The sequence below is a fragment of the Hemiscyllium ocellatum genome, chromosome 17 (assembly GCF_020745735.1).
Source record: "Hemiscyllium ocellatum isolate sHemOce1 chromosome 17, sHemOce1.pat.X.cur, whole genome shotgun sequence".
NCBI lineage: Eukaryota > Metazoa > Chordata > Chondrichthyes > Orectolobiformes > Hemiscylliidae > Hemiscyllium > Hemiscyllium ocellatum.
The window spans coordinates 67601332-67626656 of NC_083417.1; the positions used below are offsets into that span (position 1 = coordinate 67601332).

The 25325-nt window shown below is 54.5% G+C and overlaps 1 protein-coding gene across 1 annotated transcript in view; it reads left to right on the forward strand.

The window, feature by feature from the left end:
- Window positions 1-25325, forward strand: part of LOC132824024 (RNA-binding Raly-like protein) — a 970546-nt gene that overhangs the window by 829711 nt on the left and 115510 nt on the right. Inside the window, exon 5 of the mRNA XM_060838262.1 lies at window positions 1752-1912. Within this exon, the coding sequence (XP_060694245.1) occupies window positions 1752-1912 (161 nt within the window). The remainder of the gene's footprint in view (window positions 1-1751; window positions 1913-25325) is intronic.

The window sequence follows — 25325 nt, forward strand, 5'->3', positions numbered from 1 at the left end:
GTTGAGGCTGAGGCCATAGCTTTACTCTGAGGTAGGGGGAGAAGGGCTACACCCCATGACTGGAACAGGGATCGGACCCTGCTCAGTTGGTCTTGTTCAGAGCTACACTTTCGCCATCTGAGTGAGCCAGCTCACCCAAAATCATATGTCGATTAGATCTCTCATCCATCTTCTTGACATGACAATGTACAAATCTAAGCATAACTTGACTGTTTTTCAGTCCCAGTGCTGAAATATTACTGTACTCTTTCCATGTCATTGCTGATCAATATAATCTATTGACATTAATTCTTCAAGATATCAATAAAGCCAGGTCTGTGAGAGAGAACTCACAGATCAGTGAATGGCAAAATTAAATAGACCTATGGCTAAGGTGTTCAATTTTTATATAGTTATAGAGACATATAACATGGAAATAGACGCTGAACATAATTCCAAGCTAAACTAGTCCAACCTGCCTGCTCCTGGCTCATATCCACATCATCAACACAGCAACTTGGGATTCATTGCACCTTCAGATAGGAATATACCCGAGGCACATCACAGGGGTGGTGCCAAACAAAATTTGACACGAGACCGTACATATGGGTCAAAAACTGGGTCAAAGTGGTTGGTTAGAAGGACTTTCAAATGAGAAGAGAGAGACAGAATGGTTTAAGGAGTTAATTCAGGAGTTTATGGTCTTTGCATTTCAGGCATGTCTGTCAACAATGGAGATGTAAAATCAGTGGTACAGGAGAGTCAGGAATTGGAGGTGTGCTGATACCTTCAAGGATTGGAGGATGTTATAGAGATAGGGAGGTATGAGGCCGTGGAAGAAATTAAAATGAGAATAGGATATTAAAGCTGAGACATTGGGTAATCAGGATCATCAAGCAGGACTTTGGGCCAGTTAGCTCAGGCACGATGTGAATGTGTTTAGTTACAAAAGGAATATCTGTCACACGCATTCCTTTTAAAATCCCTTCTCTTCCCGTTTGCTTCATATTTCTTTTCCCTTCACTTCTCCCCTCTTTTGTGACCGAGTTCTCTTTCTATCTAGACTGTCCGCCTCTGCAATACCTGCGTATTTTCTTGTGCGACGATAGAAGCAGGGCTATCCCAGTATCCAATGCGGTCGTGAAAGCCCTCTATCGAAACTTGAGTTTCAATGGAGCAGTTGTAATTTCATGGGTGGGGGAAGCAAGAGGGAGGGCCAGAATAGTTATCACGGTCCACGCAGTCCTGAGATGTGACCTCAAGCACATCAAATGTGTGAGGACCGAAGGGCAGTTCAACCACGTATTAGGGAAGAAATCCAGAGAAACATTCTTCCTATGATCAACACGACCCAAAACAAAAGATGGAAGCAGACAGCATTTGGTCAAATGCTGGTTGGGAACATACTGATCCAAAATGGTTGACAAGTTGACCCAAGAGCAGCCACTGTGCTCCAGAAAATGGTATGTGCTGAGGAAATTCCGCAGTGTGATTAGCTGGTATGTAAATGGTTTATGTTGCTTGGATATTGTCCCATTTTCAGGTACTCTGGTATCAATCAATTCAAATAATACATTACAGCTTCCTGATTGATCCTGCTAACCTCGCAGTGGTCAAGGTAATCCGCTGTAAGGCTGGGGACAGACCTAACGTGTATCTCATTGTACAACCAATGCATTCACGGGTCAGCGGGGACCCAGACCTCCGTGCTGACTCAGCTTGTTCTGCGCTCTGCCCGCACTCCGTGACTCAGCATTATTTTCGTTCCGCAGGATGTACGACTACCACAGGGTCCCCCAGCCAAGCCGGGCAGTACCAGCTGTCAAGCGCCAGCGCGTCATGGTCTCCGTTCCCCGGAGAAGCAAGGGCAGCTTCCCCGTCAAGAGTGGACCAAGGTCAAGTTCCGCCCCGACCCCATCAGCTGGGACAAAATGTAAGGGGAATCTGTTTGAATTCTTCCCGTTGAATGGCTGTGAAGAGAATTTGCCTTTTCTAGGGCAGGGACCAAACTGTGAGGCCAGGATTCATAATCGGAGAATATCCAATAAAAATTAAAATATACTGTGACAGGCAGCTGGGAGAGTGAGGGGGTGGGAGAACGTAAATAGAGGGCAGCGACATCAGCAACTAGGGAATTACTAGGAGGGAGAGGACAGGGATGCAGGAGAGTAAGAGGGAGAAGTAAATTCAACACTAATTGCTCGCTCCTGTTCTCAAACCTGGCAAACCCGGGCCTGCAACGACTTCCACTTGTGGGTGTGGAAGGGCTGATTAGTTGCTGATGACTGGATGATTGACCAACTCCTGATGGTTAGCTCACTAGCTCTTGGTGGAGCTCCCGGTGCTAAGTTGATGGGCACCCGGTAACTGACCAGTTCCCACTGGTACTCCTCACAGCGAGTTAACTGGCTCCTACAACTGGTTAACTAGTGTCTGCAATTGGTGCACTCACTCCTGGTGACCAGTTCACTAGCTCCTGGTAACTGATTGACTAGTTCTGGTGACTAGATGACTCATTCCTGGCGACCTGTTAACTAGCCCTGGTGACTGGTTCACTAGCTCCTGGCAGCTGGTTGACCCATTTCAGTGACTAGATGCCTCACTCCTGATGACCGGTTCACTAGCACTTGGTAACTGATTGACTAGTTCTGGTGACTAGATAATCCACTGCTGGTGACGAGTTAACTAGCCCTGGTAACTGGTTCACTAGCTCCTCACAGCTGGTTGACTAGTTCTGGTGACTAGATGACTCACTCCTGTTGACTGGCGAATTAGCCCCTTGACCAGTTAACTAACTCCTGGTAGCTAGTTGACTAGCCCCAGCGACTGGTAGTTTGTGAACCAACTGTCCACAGTTAATTTCCCTGGAATCTCCAGGAATTAAAGATTAATCTCTTTGACATTATGCAAGCAACGATGGAGAAAAATCAGAGGGGTAATTAATTTTAACTGAATGTATTTGTTTATTATTTCAAGAAGATTATATCAGGTCGAATAAGAAACTAAGTTGAATGGGTAGCATTGTTAATCAAGGATAATATTGACACACCAGTTAGTGAAGAGTGTGACTCAGGTGATTAGGACAGAGAATGGGTTTGAGGAAATGTAGGGGAAAGAAATCACTAGAAGGGGCAGCACAGCATCAAGGGCCGAAGGGCCTGTACTGCGCTGTAATATTCTATGTTCTATCTACAGCCTACCCTTAAAAGTACCCACATTGTGGGGTAAAGTAACCATGAGGAAATATAGATGCTTGTGATAAAGGGACTGCAATTATCGTGGGTCATTTAATCTCCACATGAACTGAAGATCAATCACATTGACTGAATGAGGAATTTGTATAATATTTCCAAGAGAGTATCTTATTCACACATGAGAATATCTTATCTGGTTCATTCCACACATGAACCATTCTCTGTGTAAACAATTTCCCCCTCATATCTTTTTTAAACCTCTTCCCTCTCACCTTAAAAATGTGCTCCCTAGTCTTGAAACCCAAGCCCCCTTCTCAGGAAAGGAAGATAGCCATGATGTGGTGGTGCCAGCGTTGGACTGGGTCAGAAGTCATGTGATTTCAAATAACCTGGTGTCGTGTGACTTCCGACCTCAGGAAAAGAAAGCTACCATTAACACTATCTATCCCCCTCATTATTTTACAAACTTCTGTCAGGTCACCTCTCATCCTCCTACACTCCAGTGAAAAAAGTCCCAGTCTATCCAACTTCTCCTTATAACTCAAACCTCCCAAACCTGGTAAATCTCTTCTGATTCCTCTCCAGTTTAATAACATCCTTTCTGTAACTGGGCAACAAGAACTGGACGCAGTACTCCAGAAGAGGCCTCACTAATCTCCTGTATAACCTCCCCACAACATCACATGAAATGATGTGGCTATTAGGCTGGGGGAGGCATCAATAGCAAAACAGTGACCGACATACAAGGCCATGATTTGGAATACTTAGTAATGGTACATTCCTACAATAAAGAAGATTGTTAGTGGGTGACCTATCATCTTTGGTTAACTGACAAAATTAAGGAAAGCCTTACATTTAACAAAAAAAACATAGCTATGGAAACATGAATAGAATGTCAGATGATTGAGCAGAGTACAAAGAATAATCAAGGATGACCAAAATGAAATTATGAGAGAAAGCTAGCGAGAAAACTAAAAATGGACAGCAAGAGTTCCTGCAGTTATTTAAAAAAAAAGGGAAAGTCGAGTGAGTATTGGTCTGCGAGAACTGAGAATGGGGGAGTTTATAATAGATAATAAGGTAATGGTGACTGAAATCAACAAATATTTTGTTCCTGAGGATACAGAAAAATTACAATAATGGCTGTAAATTAGATGGTGGAAGGAAGGGAGAAAATCTAACAAAGCTACAATAATCAGGGAAGTGTTACTAAACAAACTGATGGAGTTGTAGGCTGGCAAGCTGACAGGTTCCGATGGACCTCAGCCCTGAGTCTTAATAGAACTTGATAATGAGATAGTGAATGCATTGGTGTTAATTTACCAAGCTGCTGGATTCAAGGAAGGTCCCAACAGAATGGGAAGTGGTAAATATAACTCATGTGTTGAAGAAGGGAGGGAAGCAGAGAATAGGAAACTCTTAAGCCAGTTAGCTTGACATCGGCACAACATTGGAATTGGGTCATCAAAGAGTTATAGCTGGGCAGTTCGAAAACCTCAAGGTAATCATGCTTTTGTGAAAGGGAAATCATGTTTAAACAGTTCATTGGAGTTATTTAAAGAATAACATGCACAGCATATAAAGGGGAGCCAGTCGGCGTGCTGTACTTGAATATCCAGGCTGTATCTGACACAGTGCCACAAAACATTATGAGATTGTTTCATAACTCATTACGCATTTGCATATTAGCATGGATAGAACATCAGTCAGCTGGCAGGAAATAAGAGCATAAATGGGTCTTTTTCTGATTGGCACAATGTGAGAAATTGAGTCCCAGAGGCCTTGTAATTTTTATCAATGAATTCGATAAGGGCAACGATGCCACAGGAGTTAACTTTTGCAGATGATGCAAAGGTAAGAAAATATGTTGTGAGGAGGACATGAGATTGCCAATTGTTATAGATAGGTTGAGTGATTGGGTAATAATCTGGCACATGGAGTATGATATGAGAAACGTGAAGTTGTTCACTTCAGTTGGAAGAGTACAGAGTACAGGCAGTGGAGTAGGACTCCTCAACCAGAGGTTGGCTGCTCCGCACATTTCTTATTTATTTGTCTTTCCATGTTTCTTTTTCTTCATACCTCCTTCTTTGAGCTTTGATTGAAGCCAGCAGGGACTGCAGGCCTCAGTGTGAACTCTAGGCCTCAGTGTGAACTCCAGGCCTCAGTGTGAACTCCAGGCCTCAGTGTGAACTCCAGGCCGCAGTGTGAACTCCAGGCCTCAGTGTGAACTCCAGGCCTCAGTGTGAACTCCAGGTCGCAGTGTGAACCCCCAGACTCAGTGTGAACTCCAGGGCTTAGTGTGAACTCCAGGGCTCGGTGTGAACTCCGGCCTCAGTGTGAACTCTTGTTCTCAGTGTGAACCCCCGGTCTCTGTGTGAACCCCCGGTGTCAGTGTGAACCCCACTTCTCAGTGTGAACCCCCGGTCTCAGTGTGAACTCCCGGCCTCAGTGTGAACTCCCGGTCTCAGTGTGAATTCCAGGCCTCAATGTAAACCCACGGCCTCAGTGTGAACCCAAGTTCTTAGTGTGAACTCAATGCCTCAGTGTCAAACCCGGTCTCAGTGTGAATGCTCAGCCTCAGTGTGACCTCCCGGCGTCAGTGAGAATTCCCGGCTTCAGTGTGATCCTCCGGTCTGAGTGTGTAACCCCAGTCTTCATGTGAACCCCATTCTCAGTGTGCACCCCCAACCTCAGTGAGACCTCGCGGCATCAGTGTGACTCCCCGGTTTCAGTGTGAACTTTCGTTCTCAGTGTGAACTCAATGCCTCAGTGTCAAACCCAGTCTCAGTGCGAACGCCAGGCCTCAGTGTGAACCCCACGTCACAGTGTGAACTCCCGGTCTTAGTGAGAACTCCCAGCGTCAGTGTGAACCCCGGCCTCGGTGTGAACTCCCGGCCTCAGTGCGAATTCCCTGTCTCAGTGTGAACTCTAGGTCTCAGTGTGAACCCCTGGCCTCAGTGAGACCCCCTGGTCTCATTGTGAACCCTGTTCTCAGTATGAACTCAATGTTCAGTGTCAAACCCAGTCTCAGTGCGAATGCCAGGCCTCAGTGTGAAGCCCCGTCCTCAGTGGGAACCCCCGAGCTCAGCGTGAACTCCCAGCCCCAGTGTGAACTCCTGGTCTCAGTGTGAACTCCATGCCTCAGTGTGAACTCCTGGTCTCAGTGTGAACCCCCTGTCTCAGTATGAGCACCTAGCCTCAATGTGAACTCCCGGTCTCAGTGGGAACCCCCATCCTCAGTGTGAACCCCTGTTCTTAGTGTGAACTCAATGCCTTAGTGTCAAACCCGACTCAGTGTGACCTCCCGGCATCAGTGTGAACTCCCGGTCTGAGTGTGAACCCCCGGTCTTCGTGTGAACCCCCAGCCTCAGTGAGACCTCCCAGCCTCAGTGTTACCCCCCGGTCTCAGTGTAAACTTTCGTTCTCAGTGTGAACTCAATGCCTTAGTGTCCAACTCAGTCTCAGTGCGAACGCCAGGCCTCAGTGTGACCTCCCGGTCTCAGTGTGAACCCCACATCTCAGTGTGAACTCCCGGCCTCAGTGAGACCCCCTGGTCTCATTGTGAACCCCCGTTCTCAGTGTGAACTCAATGCCTCAGTGTCAAACCCAGTCTCAGTGCGAACGCCAGGCTCAGTGTGACCTCCGGTCCTCAGTGTGAACCCCACGTCACAGTGTGAACCACCAGCCTCAGTGTGAGCTCCAGGCCTCAGTGTGAACTCCTGGCCTCAGCGTGAACTCCCAGCCTCAGTGTGAACCCCCGGTCTTAGTGAGAATCCCCATTCTCAGTGTGAACCCCCGGGTCTCTGTGTGAACTCAATGCTTCAGTGTCAAACCAGACCTCAGTGTGAACCCCCTGTCTCAGTGTGAACTGCTGGTCTCACTGTAAACCCCCGGTCTAAGTATGTAGTCCAGGTCTCAGTGGGAACCCCCAGCCTCAATGTGAACCCCCGGCCTCAGTGTGAACCCCCGGTCTCAGTGTGAATACCCAGCCTCAGTGTGAGCCCCCGTTCTCAGTGTGAACTCAATGCCTCAGTGTCAAACCCGGTCTCAGTGTGACCTCCCATCCTAAGTGTGAACTCCCGGTCTCAGTGTGAACTCCCAGTTCCAGTGTGAACCCCGTCCTCAGTGGGAACCCCCCGGGCTCAGTGTGAACTCCAGACCTCAGCGTGAACCCCGGCCTCACTGTGACCTCCCGGCGTCAGTGTGAACACCTGGCCTCAGTATGAACCCTTGGCCTCGGTGCGAATACCTGGTCTCAGTGTGACCTCCCAGTTTCAGTGTGAACCCCGTCCTCAGTGGGAACCCCCGGGCTCAGTGTGAACTCCTGGCCTCAATGCGAATCCCCCGTTTCAGTGCGAATTCCCGGCCTCAGTGTGGACCCCCGTTCTCAGTATGAACTCAATGCCTCAGTGTTTTACCCCGGTCTCAGTGTGACCCCTGGTCTCAATGTGAACTCCCGTTCTCTGCGTGAACCCAGTGCCTCAGTGTCAAACCCAGTCTCGGTGCAAACGCCAGGCCTCAGTGTGAACCCCCGGCCTCAGTGTAGACCCAGGTGTCAGTGTGAACACCCTGTCACAGTGTGAACCCACGTTCCCAGTGTGTACTCAACGCCTCAGTGTGAACTCAACGCCTCAGTGTGAAATCCCGGCCTCAGTGTGAACCCCCGGCCTCAGTGTGAGCTCCAGGCCTCAGTGTGAACTCCCGGTCTGAGTGTGAACCCCCATTCTCAGCGTGAACTCCCGGTCTCAGTGTGAACCCCCGGTCTCAGTGTGAACCCCCGGCCTCAGTGTGAACCCCCGGCCTCAGTGTGAACACCCGCTCTCAGTGTAAACTCCCGGGCTCGGTGTGAAGCCCGGCCTCAGTGTGAACCCCTGGGCTCAGTGTGAACACCTGGCCTCAGTATGAACGCCCAGTCTCAGTGTGCACCCCCGTTCTCAGTGTGAACTCAATGCCTCAGTGTCAAACCCGGTCTCAGTGTGACCTCCCATCCTAAGTGTGAACTCCCGGTCTCAGTGTGAACTCCCGGTCTCAATGTGAACCCCCAGTCTCAGTGTGACCTCCCGGTCTCAGTGTAAACTTTCGTTGTCAGTGTGAACTCAATGCCTCAGTGTCAAACCCAGTCTCAGTGCGAATACCAAGCCTCAGTGTGAACCTCACGTCACAGTGTGAACCCCCGGCCTCAGTATGAACCCTCACCCTCGCTGTGAAAACTCGGTCTCAGTGTGACCCCCCGGTCTCAGTGTGAACTTTCGTTCTCAGTGTGGACTCAATGCCTTAGTGTACAACTCAGTCTCAGTGCGAACGCCAGGCCTCAGTGTGAACCCCACGTCTCAGTGTGAATCCCTGGTCTCAGTGTGAATCCCCGGTCTCAGTGAGAACTCCAGGTCTCAGTGTGAATCCCCGGTCTCAGTGAGAACTCCAGGTCTCAGTGTGAACCCCCGGTCTCAGTGAGAACTCCAGGTCTCAGTGTGAACACCAGCCTCGGTGTAAACCCCGGGCTCAGTGTGAACTCCAGGCCTTAGTGTGACCTCCCGGCGTCAGTGTGAACCCCACATCTCAGTGCGAACTCCTGGTCTCAGTGTGAACTCCAAGCCTCAATATGAACTCAATGCCTCACCGTGAACTCCCGGCCTCAGTGCGAATTCCCGGTCTCAATGTGAACCCTAGGTCTCAGTGTGAATCCCCAACCTCAATGAGACCCCCTGGTCTCATTGTGAACCCCGTTCTCAGTGTGAACTCAATGCCTCAGTGTCAAACCCAGTCTCAGTGCGAACGCCAGGCTCAGTGTGACCTCCCGTCCTCAGTGTGAACCCCACGTCACAGTGTGAACCGCTGGTCTCAGTGTGAGACGCCAGACTCAGTGTGAACCACCAGCCTCAGTGTGAACTCCAGGCCTCAGTGTGAACTCCTGGCCTCAGCGTGAACTCCCAGCCTCAGTGTGAACTCCCAGTCTCAGTGTGGAACCCCGGTCTTAGTGTGAATCCCCATTCTCAGTGTGAGCCCCTGTTCTCTGTGTGAACTCAATGCTTCAGTGTCAAACCAGACCTCAGTGTGAACCCACGGTCTCAGTGTGAACTGCTGGTCTCACTGTAAACCCCCGGTCTAAGTATGAAGTCCAGGTCTCAGTGGGAACCCCCAGCCTCAATGTGAACCCCCGGTCTCAGTGTGAACCCCCGGTCTCAGTGTGAACCCCCGGCCGCAGTTGGAACCCGCATCCTCAGTGTGAACTTCCGTTCTTAGTGTAAACTCAATGCCTCAGTGTCAAACCCAGTCTCAGTGTGAATGCCCGGCCTCAGTATGACCTCCAGGTCTCAGTGTGAACTCCCGGTCTCCTTGAGAACTCCAGGTGTCAGTGTGACCTCCCGGCATCAGTGTGAACTCCTGGCCTCAATGTGAATCCGCGGTCTCAGTGTGAACTCCCGGCCTCAATGTGAACCCACAGCCTCAGTGTGAACCCCAGGTCTCAGTGTGACCTCCCAGTTTCAGTGTGAACCCCAGGTCTCAGTGTGACCTCCCAGTTTCAGTGTGAACCCCCGGTCTCAGTGTGAACTCCCGGCCTCAGTGTGAACCCCCAGCCTCAGTATGAACCCCTAGCCTCGGTGTGAATACCTGGTCTCAGTGTGAACTCCCGGTCTCAGTATGAACACCGGGTCTCAGTGTGACCTCCCAGTTCCAGTGTGAACCCCGTCCTCAGTGGGAACCCGCCGGGCTCAGTGTGAACTCCAGACCTCAGCGTGAACCCCGGCCTCACTGTGACCTCCCGGCGTCAGTGTGAACTCCTGGCCTCAATGCGAATTCCCGGTCTCAGTGTGAACCCCACGTCTCAGTGTGAAACCCCGTTCTGAGTGTGAACTCAATGCCTCAGAGTTTTACCCCGGTCTCAGTGTGAACTCCCGGTCTCAGTGTGAACCCACGGCCTCAGTGTGAACCCCCGGCCTCAGTGTGAACCTCCGGTCTCAGTGTGAACTCCCGGTCTCAGTGTGAACTCCAGGCCTCAGTGTGAACTCCAGACCTCAGTGTGACCCCCCCGGTCTCAGTGTGAACTTTCGTTCTCAGTGTGAACTCAATGCCTCAGTGTCAAACCCAGTCTCAGTGTGAACTCCCAGTCTCAGTGTGAACTCCTGGTCTCAGTGAGAACTCCAGGTGTCAGTGTGTACCCTGGCCTCGTTGTAAACCCCTGCCTCAGTATGAACCCCCAATCTCAGTGTGAATGCCCGGTCTCAGTGTGAACCCCCGGTCACCATGTGAACACCTGGCCTCAGTGTGAACACCCAGCCTCAGTGTGAACCCCCATCCTCAGTGTGAACCCATGTTCTTAGTGTGAACTCAATGCCTCCGTGTCAATCCCAGTCTCGGTGTGAACTCCAGGCCTCAGTGTGAACACCCTGTCACAGTGTGAACCCACGTTCCCAGTGTGAACTCAATGTCTCAGTGTCAAACCCGGTCTCAGTGTGACCTCCCATCCTCAGTGTGAACTCTCGGTCTCAATGTGAACCCCCGGTCTCAGTGTGAACTCCAGGCCTCAGTGTGAACTCTCGGTGTCAGTGTGAGTTTCGGCCTCAGTGTGAACCCCGTTCTCAGTGTGAACTCAATGCCTCAGTGTCAAACCCGGCCTCAGTGTGAACTCCCGGTCTCAGTGTGAACCCCCGGTCTCAGTGTGAACCTCGGCCTCAGTATGTACTCCAGGTATCAGTGTGAACTCCAGGCCTCAATGTGAACAACCTGCCTTGGTGTGAACACCCGCCCTCAGTGTGAACATCCGGTCTCAGTGTGAACTCCCGGCCTCAGTGTGAACCCCAGCCTCAGTGTGAACCCCCGTTCTCAGTGTGAACTCAATGCCTCAGTGTCAAACCCAGTCTCAGTGTGAACACCAGTCTCAGTGTGACCTCCCGTCCTCGGTTTGAACCCCACGTCACAGTGTGAACCCCCGGTCTCAGTGTGAACTCCAGGTCTCAGTATGAAACCCCCGGTCTCAGTGTGAACTCCCAGTCTCAGTGTGAACTCCCGGTCTCAGTGTGAACTCATTGCCTCAGTGTCAAACCCAGTCTCAATGTGAACTCCAAGCCTCAGTGTGAACCCCACGTCACAGTGTGAACTCCAGGCCTCAGTGTGAGACCCCGGACTCAGTGTGAACCACCGGCCTCAGTGTGAACTCCCGGTCTCAGTGTGAACTCCCTGTCTCAGTGTGAACTCTCGGTGTCAGTGTGAATTCCGGCCTCAGTGTGAACTCCCGGTCTCAGTGTGAACTCCCGGCCTCAGTGTGAACGGCCGGCCTCAGTGTGAACTGCCGGCCTCAGTGAGATCCCCAGGTGTCAGTATGAACCCCCGGTCTCAGTGTGAACTCCCGGTCTCAGTGTGAACCCCCGGTCTCAGTGTGAACTCCCGGTCTCAGTGTGAACTCCCGGTCTCAGTGAGAATTCTCGGCCTCAGTGTGAACTCCCGGTCTCAGTGTGAACCCCCGGTCTCAGTGTGAACTCCCGGTCTCAGTGTGAACCCAATGTCTCAGTGTGAACCCCCGGTCTCAGTGTGAACTCCCGGTCTCAGTGTGAACCCCCGGTCTCAGTGTGAACTCCCGGTCTCAGTGTGAACTCCCGGGCTCAGTGTGAACCCCCGGTCTCAGTGTGAACACCCATTCTCAGTGTGAACCCAATGCCTCAGTGTCAAACCCAGTCTCAGTGTGAACTCCCGCCCTCGGTGTGAATACCCGGTCTCAGTATGAACTCCAGGTGTCAGTGTGACCTCCCGGCATCAGTGTAAACTCCTGGCCTCAATGTGAACCCACAGCCTCAGTGTGAACCCCAGGTCTCAGTGTGAACCCCCGGTCTCAGTGTGAACTCCCAGTTTCAGTGTGAACCCCGTCCTCAGTGTGAACCCCCGGTCTCAGTGTGAACCCCCAGTCTCAGTGTGAACTCCCGGCCTCAGTGTGAACCCCCAGCCTCAGTATGAACCCTTGGCCTCGGTGTGAACACCGGGTCTCAGTGTGACCTCCCAGTTCCAGTGTTAACCCCGTCCTCAGTGGGAACCCCCCGGGCTCAGTGTGAACTCCAGACCTAAGCATGAACCCCGGCCTCACTGTGACCTCCCGGCGTCAGTGTGAACTCCTGGCCTCAATGCGAATTCCCAGTCTCAGTGTGAACCCCATGTCTCAGTGTGAACCCCCGGTCTCAGTGTGAACCCCCGGTCTCAGTGTGAACTCCAGGCCTCAGTGTGAATCCCCGGGCTCAGTGTGACCTCCCGGGGTCAGTGTGAACTCCCGGCCTCAGTGTGAACCCCCGGTCTCAGTGTGAACTCCCGGCCTCAGTGTGAACCCCCGGTCTCAGTGTGACCCCCCGGTCTTCGGGTGAACCCCCATTCTCAGTGTGAACTCCCGATCTCAGTGTAAACTCCTGGGCTCGGTGTGAACTCCTGGCCTCAGTATGAACCCCCAGTCTCAGTGTGAACTCCTGGCTTCAGTGTGAACCCCCAGTCTCAATGCGATCTCCAGGCCTCAGTGTGAACACCCTGTCACAGTGTGAATACCACGTTCCCAGTGTGAACTCAATGCCTCAGTGTCAAACCCGGTCTCAGTGTGACCTCCCATCCTCAATGTGAACCCCCGGGCTCAGTGTGAATCCCTGGGCTCAGTGTGAACTCCCGGCCTCAGTGTGAACTCCTGGTCTGAGTGTGAAACCCCGCCTCAGTGAGACCCCCCCGGTCTCAGTGTGAACTTTCGTTTTCAGTGTGAATCCCCGGCCTCAGTGTGAACTCCTGGTCTGAGTGTGAAACACCGGTCTCAGTGTGAACTCCCGGCCTCAGTGTGAACCCCTGGTCTCAGTGTTGAACCACCGGGCTCAGTGTGAACTCCAGGCCTTGGTGTGACCTCCCGGCGTCAGTGTGAACCCCACATCTCAGTGTGAACTCCCGGTCTCAGTGAGAATTCTCGGCCTCAGTGTGAACCCCCGTTCTCAGTGTGAACCCCCAGTCTCAGTGTGAACTCCCGGTCTCAGTGCGAACGCCAGGCCTCAGTGTGAACTCCCGGTCTCAGTGTGAACCCCCGGTCTCAGTGTGAACACCCGTTCTCAGTGTGAACCCAATGCCTCAGTGTCAAACTCAGTCTCAGTGTGACCTCCGGTCCTCAGTGTGAACTCCCGGCCTCAGTGTGAACCCCCGGCCTCAGTATGAACCCTCGCCCTCGGAGTGAATACCCAGTCTCAGTATGAACTCCCGGTCTCAGTGTGAACTCCCGGTCTCAGTGTGAACCCCCAGCCTCGGTGTGAACTCCCTGCCTCAGGGTGAATTCAATGCCTCAGTGTCAAACCCAGTCTCAATGCGAACTCCAGGCCTCAGTGTGAACACCTGGTCTCAGTGTGAACCCCCGTTCTCTGTGTGAACTCAATGCCTCAGTGTCAAACCCAGTGTCAGTGCGAACGCCAGGCCTCAGTGTGACCTCCTGTCCTCAGTGTGAACCCCACATCACAGTGTGAACCCCCGACACAGTGTAGAACCCCGGACTCAGTGTGAATTCCAGGCCTCAGTGTGAACAACCTGCCTTGGTGTGAACACCCAGTCTCAGTGTGAACTCCCTGATCTCACAGTGAACCCCCGTTCTCTGTGTGAACTCAATGCCTCAGTGTCAAACCTGGCCTCAGTGTGAACCCCCAGTCTCAGTGTGAACCCCCAGTCTCAGTGTGAACTCCAGGCCTCAGAGTGAAGTCCTGGTCTCAGTGTGAACCCCGGCCTCAGTATGTACTCCAGGTATCAGTGTGAACTCCAGGCCTCAATGTGAACAACCTGCCTTGGTGTGAACACCCGCCCTCAATGTGAACATCCGGTCTCAGTGTGAACTCCCGGTCTCAGTGTGAACCCCAGCCTCAGTGTGAACCCCCGTTCTAAGTGTGAACTCAATGCCTCAGTGTCAAACCCAGTCTCAGTGTGACCTCCCGTCCTCAGTTTGAACCCCACGTCACAGTGTGAACCCTCGGTCTCAGTGAAGAACACCAGTGTCAGTGTGAACCCCCGGTCTCAGTATGAACTCCTGTTCTCAGTGTGAACTCCCGGTCTCAGTGTGAACTCTCGGTGTCAGTGTGAATTCCGGCCTCAGTGTGAACCCCCGGTCTCAGTGTGAACCCCCGGCCTCAGTGAGATCTCCCCGCCTCAGTGTGAACTCCCGGTCTCAGTGTGAATTCCTGTTCTCAGTGTGAACTCCCCGCCTCAGTGTGAACTCCCGGTCTCAGTGTGAATTCCCGGTCTCTGTGTGAACTCCCGGTCTCAGTGTGAACTCCCGGTCTCAGTGTGAACTCCCGGCCTCAGTGTGAACCCCCGGTCTCAGTATGAACTCCCGGCCTCAGTGTGAACTCCAGGCCTCAGTGTGAGACCCCGGACTCAGTGTGAACTCCTGGTCTCAGTGTGAACTCCTATTCTCAGTGTGAACTCCCGGTCTCAGTGTGAACTCCCTGTCTCAGTGTGAACTCTCGGTGTCAGTGTGAATTCCGGCCTCAGTGTGAACTCCCGGTCTCAGTGTGAACTCCCGGCCTCAGTGTGAACCCCCGGTCTCAGCGTTAACTCCCGGTCTCAGTGTGAACCCCCGGTCTCAGTGTTAACTCCCGGTCTCAGTGTGAACCCCCGGTCTCAGTGTGATCCCGAGGTCTCAGTGTGAACTCCCGGTCTCAGTGAGATCTCCAGGTGTCAGTGTGAACCCCCGGTCTCAGTGTGAACTCAATGCCTCAGTGTGAACTCCCGGTCTCAGTGTGAACCCCCGGTCTCAGTGTGAACTCCCGGTCTCAGTGTGAACCCCCAGTCTCAGTGTGAACTCCCGGTCTCAGTGTGAATTCCCGGTCTCTGTGTGAACTCCCGGTCTCAGTGTGAACCCCCGGTCTCAGTGTGAACTCCCGGTCTCAGTGTGAACCCCCGGTCTCAGTGTGATCCCGAGGTCTCAGTGTGAACTCCCGGTCACAGTGAGATCTCCAGCTGTCAGTGTGAACTCCCGGTCTCAGTGTGAACCCCCGGTCTCAGTGTGAACTCCCGCCTCAGTGTTAACGCCCGGTCTCAGTGTGAACCCCCGGTCTCAGTGTGAACTCCCGGCCTCAGTGTTAACACCCGGTCTCAGTGTGAAATCCCGGTCTCAGTGTGAACCCCCGGTCTCAGTGTGAACCCCGGTCTCAGTGTGAACTCCCGGCCTCAGTGTGAACCCCCAGTCTCAGTGTGATCCCGAGGTCTCAGTGTGAACCCCCGGTCTCAGTGTGAACCCCCGGCCTCAGTGTGAACCCCCGGTCTCAGTGTGAACCCCCAGTCTCAATGTGAATTCACAGCCTCAGTGAGATCTCCAGGTGTCAGTGTGAACCCCCGGTCTCAGTGTGAACCCCCGGTCTCAGTGTGAACTCCCGGTCTCAGTGTGAACCCCCGGCATCAGTGTGATCACGAGGTCTCAGTGTGAACTCCCGGTCTCAGTGTGAACCCCCGGTCTCAGTGAGATCTCCAGGTGTCAGTGTGAACTCCCGGTCTCAGTGTGAACCCCCGGTCTCAGTGAGATCTCCAGGTGTCAGTGTGAACCCCCGGTCTCAGTGTGAACTCAATGCCTCAGTGTGAACTCCCGGTCTCAGTGTGAACCCCCGGTCTCAGTGTGAACTCCCGGTCTCAGTGTGAACCCCCGGTCTCAGTGTGAACTCCCGGTCTCAGTGTGAATTCCCGGTCTCTGTGTGAACTCCCTGTCTCAGTGTGAACCCCCGGTCTCAGTGTGGACTCCCGGTCTCAGTGTGAACCCCCGGTCTCAGTGTGAACTCCCGGTCTCAGTGTGAACCCCCGGTCTCAGTGTGAACCCCTGGCCTCACTATGAACCCCCGGTCTCAGTGTGAACTCCCGGTCTAAATGTGAACCCCTGGCCTCACTATGAACCCCTGGTCTCAGTGTGAACCGCCGGCCTCAGTGTGAACCCCCAGTCTCAGTGTGAACCCCTGGCCTCAGTGTGAACTCCCGGTCTCAATGTGAACCCACGGTCTCAATGTGAACCCCTGGTCTCAGTGTGAACTCAATGCCTCAGTGTCAAACCCAGTCTCAATGTGAACTCCAGGCCTCTGTGTGAACACCCTGTCACAGTGTGAACCCACGTTCCCATTTTGATCTCAATGCCTCAGTGTGAACTCCCAACCTCAGTGTGAACACCCGGTCTCAGTGTGAACTCCCTGTCTCAGTGTGAACTCCCTGTCTCAGTGTGAACTCTTCGTGTCAGTGTGAATTCCGTCCTCAGTGTGAACCCCTGGTCTCAGTGAGATTTCTAGGTTTCACTGTGAACCCCCGGTCTCATTGTGAACTCCCGGTCTCAGTGTGAACCCCCGGCCTCAGTGTGAACTCCCGGTCTCAGTGTGAACTCCCGGCCTCAGTGTGAAACCCAGGCCTCAGTGTGAATTCCCGGTCTCAGTGTGACCTCCCGGCCTCAGTGTGAAACCCAGGCCTCAGTGTGAACCCCCGATCTCAGTGTGAACCCCCGGCCTCAGTGTGAACCCCAGGCCTCAGTGTGAACCCCCGGCCTCAGTGTGAACTCCCGGTCTCATTGTGAACTCCCGGTCTCAGAGTGAACCCCCGGCCTCAGTGTGATCTCCCGGCCTCAGTGTGAACCCTTGGTCTCAGTGTGAACCCTTGGTCTCAGTGTGAACCCCCGGCCTCAGTGTGAACCCCTGGTCTCAGTGTGAACTCCCGGTCTCAGTGTGAACCCCCGGTCTCAGTGTGAACCCCCGGCCTCAGTGTGAACTCCCTGTCTCAGTGTGAACCCCCGGCCTCAGTGTGAACCCCCGGTCTCAGTGTGAACTCCCGGCCTCAGTGATATCTCCAGGTTTCAATGTGAACCCATGGCCTCAGTGTGAACCCCTGACCTCAGTGTGAACTCCCGGTCTCAGTGTGAACCCCCGGTCTCAGTGTGAACCCCCGGTCTCAATGTGAACCCCCGGCCTCAGTGTGAACACCCGGCCTCAGTGTGAAGCCCCGGCCTCAGTGTGAACTCCCGGTCACATTGTGAACCCCCGGCCTCAGTGTGAACACCCGGTCTCAGTGTGAATTACCGGCCTCAGTGTGAACTCCCGGCCTCAGTGTGAACTCAATGCCTCAGTGTCAAACCCGGTCTCACTGTGACCTCTGTGTGTCAGTGTGAACCACACATCTCAGTGTGAACTCCTGGCCACAGTGTGAATCCCCGGTCTCAGTGTGAACCCTTGGTCTCAGTGTGAACTCCCGGTCACATTGTGAACCCCCGGCCTCAGTGTGAACACCCGGTCTCAGTGTGAATTCCAGGCCTCAGTGTGAACCCCCGGTCTCAGTGTGAACTCCCGGTCTCAGTGTGAACCCTAGGTCTCACTGTGAACTCCCGGTCTCAGTGTGAACTGCCGGTCTCAGTGTGAAACCCCGGTCTCAGTATGAACTCCCGGTCTCAGTGTGAACCCACGGTTTCAATGTGAACCACCGGCCTCAGTGTGAACCCCCGGCCTCAGTGTGAATCCCCGGCCTCAGTGTGAACTCCTGGTCTGAGTGTGAAACACCGGTCTCAGTGTGAACTCCCGGCCTCAGTGTGAACCCCCGGTCTCAGTGTTGAACCACCGGGCTCAGTGTGAACTCCAGGCCTTGGTGTGACCTCCCGGCGTCAGTGTGAACCCCACATCTCAGTGTGAACTCCCGGTCTCAGTGAGAATTCTCGGCCTCAGTGTGAACCCCCGTTCTCAGTGTGAACCCCCAGTCTCAGTGTGAACTCCCGGTCTCAGTGCGAACGCCAGGCCTCAGTGTGAACTCCCGGTCTCAGTGTGAACCCCCGGTCTCAGTGTGAACACCCGTTCTCAGTGTGAACCCAATGCCTCAGTGTCAAACTCAGTCTCAGTGTGACCTCCGGTCCTCAGTGTGAACTCCCGGCCTCAGTGTGAACCCCCGGCCTCAGTATGAACCCTCGCCCTCGGTGTGAATACCCAGTCTCAGTATGAACTCCCGGTCTCAGTGTGAACTCCCGGTCTCAGTGTGAACCCCCAGCCTCGGTGTGAACTCCCTGCCTCAGGGTGAATTCAATGCCTCAGTGTCAAACCCAGTCTCAATGCGAACTCCAGGCCTCAGTGTGAACACCTGGTCTCAGTGTGAACCCCCGTTCTCTGTGTGAACTCAATGCCTCAGTGTCAAAACCAGTGTCAGTGCGAACGCCAGGCCTCAGTGTGACCTCCTGTCCTCAGTGTGAACCCCACATCACAGTGTGAACCCCCGACACAGTGTAGAACCCCGGACTCAGTGTGAATTCCAGGCCTCAGTGTGAACAACCTGCCTTGGTGTGAACACCCAGTCTCAGTGTGAACTCCCTGATCTCACAGTGAACCCCCGTTCTCTGTGTGAACTCAATGCCTCAGTGTCAAACCTGGCCTCAGTGTGAACCCCCAGTCTCAGTGTGAACCCCAAGTCTCAGTGTGAACTCCAGGCCTCAGAGTGAAGTCCTGGTCTCAGTGTGAATCCCTGGACACAGTGTGAACCCCCAATCTCATTGTAAACTTCCTGTCTCAGTGTGAGCCCCCAGCCCCAGTGTGAACCCTCGGCCTCGGTGTGAATACCCGGTCTCAGTGTGATCTCCAAGCCTCAGTGTGAACAACCTGCCTTGGTGTGAACTCCCGGTCTCAGTGTGAACCCCGACCTCAGTATGTACTCCAGGTATCAGTGTGAACTCCAGGCCTCAATGTGAACAACCTGCCTTGGTGTGAACACCCGCCCTCAATGTGAACATCCGGTCTCAGTGTGAACTCCCGGTCTCAGTGTGAACCCCAGCCTCAGTGTGAACCCCCGTTCTAAGTGTGAACTCAATGCCTCAGTGTCAAACCCAGTCTCAGTGTGACCTCCCGTCCTCAGTTTGAACCCCACATCACAGTGTGAACCCTCGGTCTCAGTGTAGAACACCAGTGTCAGTGTGAACCCCCGGTCTCAGTATGAACTCCTGTTCTCAGTGTGAACTCCCGGTCTCAGTGTGAACTCTCGGTGTCAGTGTGAATTCCGGCCTCAGTGTGAACCCCCGGTCTCAGTGTGAACCCCCGGCCTCAGTGAGATCTCCCTGCCTCAGTGTGAACTCCCGGTCTCAGTGTGAATTCCTGTTCTCAGTGTGAACTCCCTGCCTCAGTGTGAACTCCCGGTCTCAGTGTGACTTCCCGGTCTCTGTGTGAACTCCCGGTCTCAGTGTGAACTCCCGGTCTCAGTGTGAACTCCCGGCCTCAGTGTGAACCCCCGGTCTCAGTATGAACTCCCGGCCTCAGTGTGAACTCCAGGCCTCAGTGTGAGACCCCGGACTCAGTGTGAACTCCTGGTCTCAGTGTGAACTCCTATTCACAGTGTGAACTCCCGGTCTCAGTGTGAACTCCCTGTCTCAGTGTGAACTCTCGGTGTCAGTGTGAATTCCGGCCTCAGTGTGAACTCCCGGTCTCAGTGTGAATTCCGGCCTCAGTGTGAACCCCCGGTCTCAGTGTGAACTCCCGGTCTCAGTGTGAACCCCCGGTCTCAGTGTGAACTCCCGGTCTCAGTGTGAACCCCCGGTCTCAGTGTGAACTCCCGGTCTCAGTGTGAATTCCCGGTCTCTGTGTGAACCCCAGGTCTCAGTGTGAACCCCCGGTCTCAGTGTGAACTCCCGGTCTCAGTGTGAACCCCCGGTCTCAGTGTGAACTCCCGGTCTCAGTGTGAACCCCCGGTCTCAGTGTGAACCCCCGGCCTCAGTGAGATCTCCCCGCCTCAGTGTGAACTCCCGGTCTCAGTGTGAATTCCTGTTCTCAGTGTGAACTCCCCGCCTCAGTGTGAACTCCCGGTCTCAGTGTGAATTCCCGGTCTCTGTGTGAACTCCCGGTCTCAGTGTGAACTCCCGGCCTCAGTGTGAACCCCCGGTCTCAGTATGAACTCCCGGCCTCAGTGTGAACTCCAGGCCTCAGTGTGAGACCCCGGACTCAGTGTGAACTCCTGGTCTCAGTGTGAACTCCTATTCTCAGTGTGAACTCCCGGTCTCAGTGTGAACTCCCTGTCTCAGTGTGAACTCTCGGTGTCAGTGTGAATTCCGGCCTCAGTGTGAACTCCCGGTCTCAGTGTGAACTCCCGGCCTCAGTGTGAACCCCCGGTCTCAGTGTGAACTCCCGGTCTCAGTGTGAACCCCCGGTCTCAGTGTGAACTCCCGGTCTCAGTGTGAACCCCCGGTCTCAGTGTGAACTCCCGGTCTCAGTGTGAATTCCCCGTCTCTGTGTGAACTCCCGGTCTCAGTGTGAACCCCCGGTCTCAGTGTGAACTCCCGGTCTCAGTGTGAACCCCCGGTCTCAGTGTGAACTCCCGGTCTCAGTGTGAACCCCCGGTCTCAGTGTGATCCCGAGGTCTCAGTGTGAACTCCCGGTCTCAGTGAGATCTCCAGGTGTCAGTGTGAACCCCCGGTCTCAGTGTGAACTCCCGGCCTCAGTGTGAACTCCCGGACTCAGTGTGAACCCCCGGTCTCAGTGTGAACTCCCGGTCTCAGTGTGAACCCCCGGTCTCAGTGTGAACTCCCGGTCTCAGTGTGAATTCCCGGTCTCAGTGTGAACTCCCGGTCTCAGTGTGAACCCCCGGTCTCAGTGTGAACTCCCGGTCTCAGTGTGATCCCGAGGTCTCAGTGTGAACTCCCGGTCACAGTGAGATCTCCAGCTGTCAGTGTGAACTCCCGGTCTCAGTGTGAATCCCCGGTCTCAGTGTGAACTCCCGGCCTCAGTGTTAACACCCGGTCTCAGTGTGAAATCCCGGTCTCAGTGTGAACCCCCGGTCTCAGTGTGAACCCCCGGTCTCAGTGTGAACTCCCGGCCTCAGTGTGAACCCCCAGTCTCAGTGTGATCCCGAGGTCTCAGTGTGAACCCCCGGTCTCAGTGTGAACCCCCGGTCTCAGTGTGAACTCCCGGTCTCAGTGTGAACCCCCGGCATCAGTGAGATCTCCAGGTGTCAGTGTGAACTCCCGGTCTCAGTGTGAACCCCCGGTCTCAGTGAGATCTCCAGGTGTCAGTGTGAACCCCCGGTCTCAGTGTGAACTCAATGCCTCAGTGTGAACTCCCGGCCTCAGTGTGAAACCCAGGCCTCAGTGTGAATTCCCGGTCTCAGTGTGACCTCCCGGCCTCAGTGTGAAACCCAGGCCTCAGTGTGAACCCCCGGTCTCAGTGTGAACCCCCGGCCTCAGTGTGAACCCCCGGCCTCAGTGTGAACCCTTGGTCTCAGTGTGAACCCCCGGTCTCAGTGTGAACCCCCGGTCTCAGTGTGAACGCCTGGTCTCAGTGTGAACTCCCGGTCTCAGTGTGAACCCCCGGTCTCAGTGAGATCTCCAGGTGTCAGTGTGAACCCCCGGTCTCAGTGTGAACTCAATGCCTCAGTGTGAACTCCCGGTCTCAGTGTGAACCCCCGGTCTCAGTGTGAACTCCCGGTCTCAGTGTGAACCCCCGGCCTCACTGTGAACCCTTGGTCTCAGTGTGAACCCCCGGTCTCAGTGTGAACTCCCGGTCTCAGTGTGAACCCCCGGCCTCAGTGTGAACCCCTGGTCTCAGTGTGAACTCCCGGTCTCAGTGTGAACCCCCGGTCTCAGTGTGAACCCCCGGCCTCAGTGTGAACTCCCTGTCTCAGTGTGAACCCCCGGCCTCAGTGTGAACCCCCGGTCTCAGTGTGAACTCCCGGCTTCAGTGATATCTCCAGGTTTCAATGTGAACCCATGGCCTCAGTGTGAACCCCTGACCTCAGTGTGAACTCCCGGTCTCAGTGTGAACCCCCGGTCTCAGTGTGAACCCCCGGTCTCAATGTGAACCCCCGGCCTCAGTGTGAACACCCGGCCTCAGTGTGAACCCCCGGCCTCAGTGTGAACTCCCGGTCACATTGTGAACCCCCGGCCTCAGTGTGAACACCCGGTCTCAGTGTGAATTCCCGGCCTCAGTGTGAACTCCCGGCCTCAGTGTGAACTCAATGCCTCAGTGTCAAACCCGGTCTCACTGTGACCTCCGTGTGTCAGTGTGAACCACACATCTCAGTGTGAACTCCTGGCCACAGTGTGAACCCCCGGTCTCAGTGTGAACCCTTGGTCTCAGTGTGAACTCCCGGTCACATTGTGAACCCCCGGCCTCAGTGTGAACCCCTGGTCTCAGTGTGAACTCCCGGTCTCAGTGTGAACCCCTGGTCTCAGTGTGAACCCCCGGCCTCAGTGTGAACTCCCTGTCTCAGTGTGAACCCCCGGCCTCAGTGTGAACCCCCGGTCTCAGTGTGAACTCCCGGCTTCAGTGATATCTCCAGGTTTCAATGTGAACCCCTGGTCTCAGTGTGAACCCCCGGCCTCAGTGTGAATTCCCGGCCTCAGTGTGAACTCCCGGCCTCAGTGTGAACTCAATGCCTCAGTGTCAAACCCGGTCTCACTGTGACCTCCGTGTGTCAGTGTGAACCACACATCTCAGTGTGAACTCCTGGCCACAGTGTGAACCCCCGGTCTCAGTGTGAACCCTTGGTCTCAGTGTGAACTCCCGGTCACATTGTGAACCCCCGGCCTCAGTGTGAACACCCGGTCTCAGTGTGAATTCCAGGCCTCAGTGTGAACCCCCGGTCTCAGTGTGAACTCCCGGTCTCAGTGTGAACCCTAGGTCTCACTGTGAACTCCGGTCTCAGTGTGAACTTCCGGTCTCAGTGTGAAACCCCGGTCTCAGTATGAACTCCCGGTCTCAGTGTGAACCCACGGTTTCAATGTGAACCCCCGGCCTCAGTGTGAACCCCCGGCCTCAGTGTGATCTCCCGGCCTCAGTGTGAACTCCCGGTGTCAGTGTGAACACCCGGTATCAGTGTGAACACCCGGCCTCAGTGTGAACTCAATGCCTCAGTGTCAAAACCGGTCTCAGTGTGACCTCCGTGTGTCAGTGTGAACCGCACATCTCAGTGTGAACCCCCGGTCTCAGTGTGAACCACCAGTCTCAGTGTGAACACCCACCCTCAGTGAGATCTCCAGGTGACAGTGTGAATTCCCGGTCTCAGTGTGAACTCCCGGTCTCAGTGTGAACTCCCGGTCTCAGTGTGAACCCCCGGTATCAGTGTGAACTCCCGGTCTCAGTGTGAACCCCCGGTCTCAGTGTGAACCCCCGGTCTCAGTGTGAAACCCAGGTCTCAGTGTGAACACCCGGTCTCAGTGTGAACCACCGGCCTCACTATGAACCCCCGGTCTCAGAGTGAACTCCCGGTCTCAGTGTGAACCCCCGGGCTCAGTGTGAACCGCCGGCCTCAGTGTGAACCCCCGGGCTCAGTGTGACTTCCCGGTCTCAGTGTGAGCTCCCGGTCTCAGTGTGAGCTCCGGGCCTCAGTGTGAACTCAATGCCTCAGTGTCAAACCCAGTCTCAATGTGAACTCCAGGCCTCAGTGTGAACACCCTGTGAAAGTGTGAACCCACGTTCCCATTTTGATCTCAATGCCTCAGTGTGAACTCCCAACCTCAGTGTGAACTCCCTGTCTCAGTGTGAACTCCCTGTCTCAGTGTGAACTCCCGGTCTCAGTGTGAACTCCCTGTCTCAGTGTGAACCCCCGGTCTCAGTGTGAACTCCCGGCCTCAGTGTGAACCCCCAGTCTCAGTGTGATCCCGAGGTCTCAGTGTGAACCCCCGGTCTCAGTGTGAACCCCCGGCCTCAGTGTGAATTCACAGCCTCAGTGAGATCTCCAGGTGTCAGTGTGAACCCCCGGTCTCAGTGTGAACCCCCGTTCTCAGTGTGAACTCCCGGTCTCAGTGTGAACCCCCGGCATCAGTGTGATCACGAGGTCTCAGGGTGAACTCCCGGTCTCAGTGTGAACCCCCGGTCTCAGTGAGATCTCCAGGTGTCAGTGTGAACTCCCGGTCTCAGTGTGAACCCCCGGTCTCAGTGAGATCTCCAGGTGTCAGTGTGAACCCCCGGTCTCAGTGTGAACTCAATGCCTCAGTGTGAACTCCCGGCCTCAGTGTGAAACCCAGGCCTCAGTGTGAATTCCCGGTCTCAGTGTGACCTCCCGGCCTCAGTGTGAAACCCAGGCCTCAGTGTGAACCCCCGGTCTCAGTGTGAACCCCCGGCCTCAGTGTGAACCCCCGGCCTCAGTGTGAACCCTTGGTCTCAGTGTGAACCCCCGGTCTCAGTGTGAACCCCTGGTCTCAGTGTGAACTCCCGGTCTCAGTGTGAACCCCCGGTCTCAGTGAGATCTCCAGGTGTCAGTGTGAACCCCCGGTCTCAGTGTGAACTCAATGCCTCAGTGTGAACTCCCGGTCTCAGTGTGAACCCCCGGTCTCAGTGTGAACTCCCGGTCTCAATGTGAACCCCCGGCCTCACTGTGAACCCTTGGTCTCAGTGTGAACCCCCGGTCTCAGTGTGAACTCCCGGTCTCAGTGTGAACCCCCGGCCTCAGTGTGAACCCCTGGTCTCAGTGTGAACTCCCGGTCTCAGTGTGAACCCCCGGTCTCAGTGTGAACCCCCGGCCTCAGTGTGAACTCCCTGTCTCAGTGTGAACCCCGGCCTCAGTGTGAACCCACGGTCTCAGTGTGAACTCCCGGCTTCAGTGATATCTCCAGGTTTCAATGTGAACCCATGGCCTCAGTGTGAACCCCTGACCTCAGTGTGAACTCCCGGTCTCAGTGTGAACCCCCGGTCTCAGTGTGAACCCCCGGTCTCAATGTGAACCCCCGGCCTCAGTGTGAACACCCGGCCTCAGTGTGAACCCCCGACCTCAGTGTGAACTCCCGGTCACATTGTGAACCCCCGGCCTCAGTGTGAACACCCGGTCTCAGTGTGAATTCCCGGCCTCAGTGTGAACTCCCGGCCTCAGTGTGAACTCAATGCCTCAGTGTCAAACCCGGTCTCACTGTGACCTCCGTGTGTCAGTGTGAACCACACATCTCAGTGTGAACTCCTGGCCACAGTGTGAACCCCCGGTCTCAGTGTGAACCCTTGGTCTCAGTGTGAACTCCCGGTCACATTGTGAACCCCCGGCCTCAGTGTGAACACCCGGTCTCAGTGTGAATTCCAGGCCTCAGTGTGAACCCCCGGTCTCAGTGTGAACTCCCGGTCTCAGTGTGAACCCTAGGTCTCACTGTGAACTCCGGTCTCAGTGTGAACTTCCGGTCTCAGTGTGAAACCCCGGTCTCAGTATGAACTCCCGGTCTCAGTGTGAACCCACGGTTTCAATGTGAACCCCCGGCCT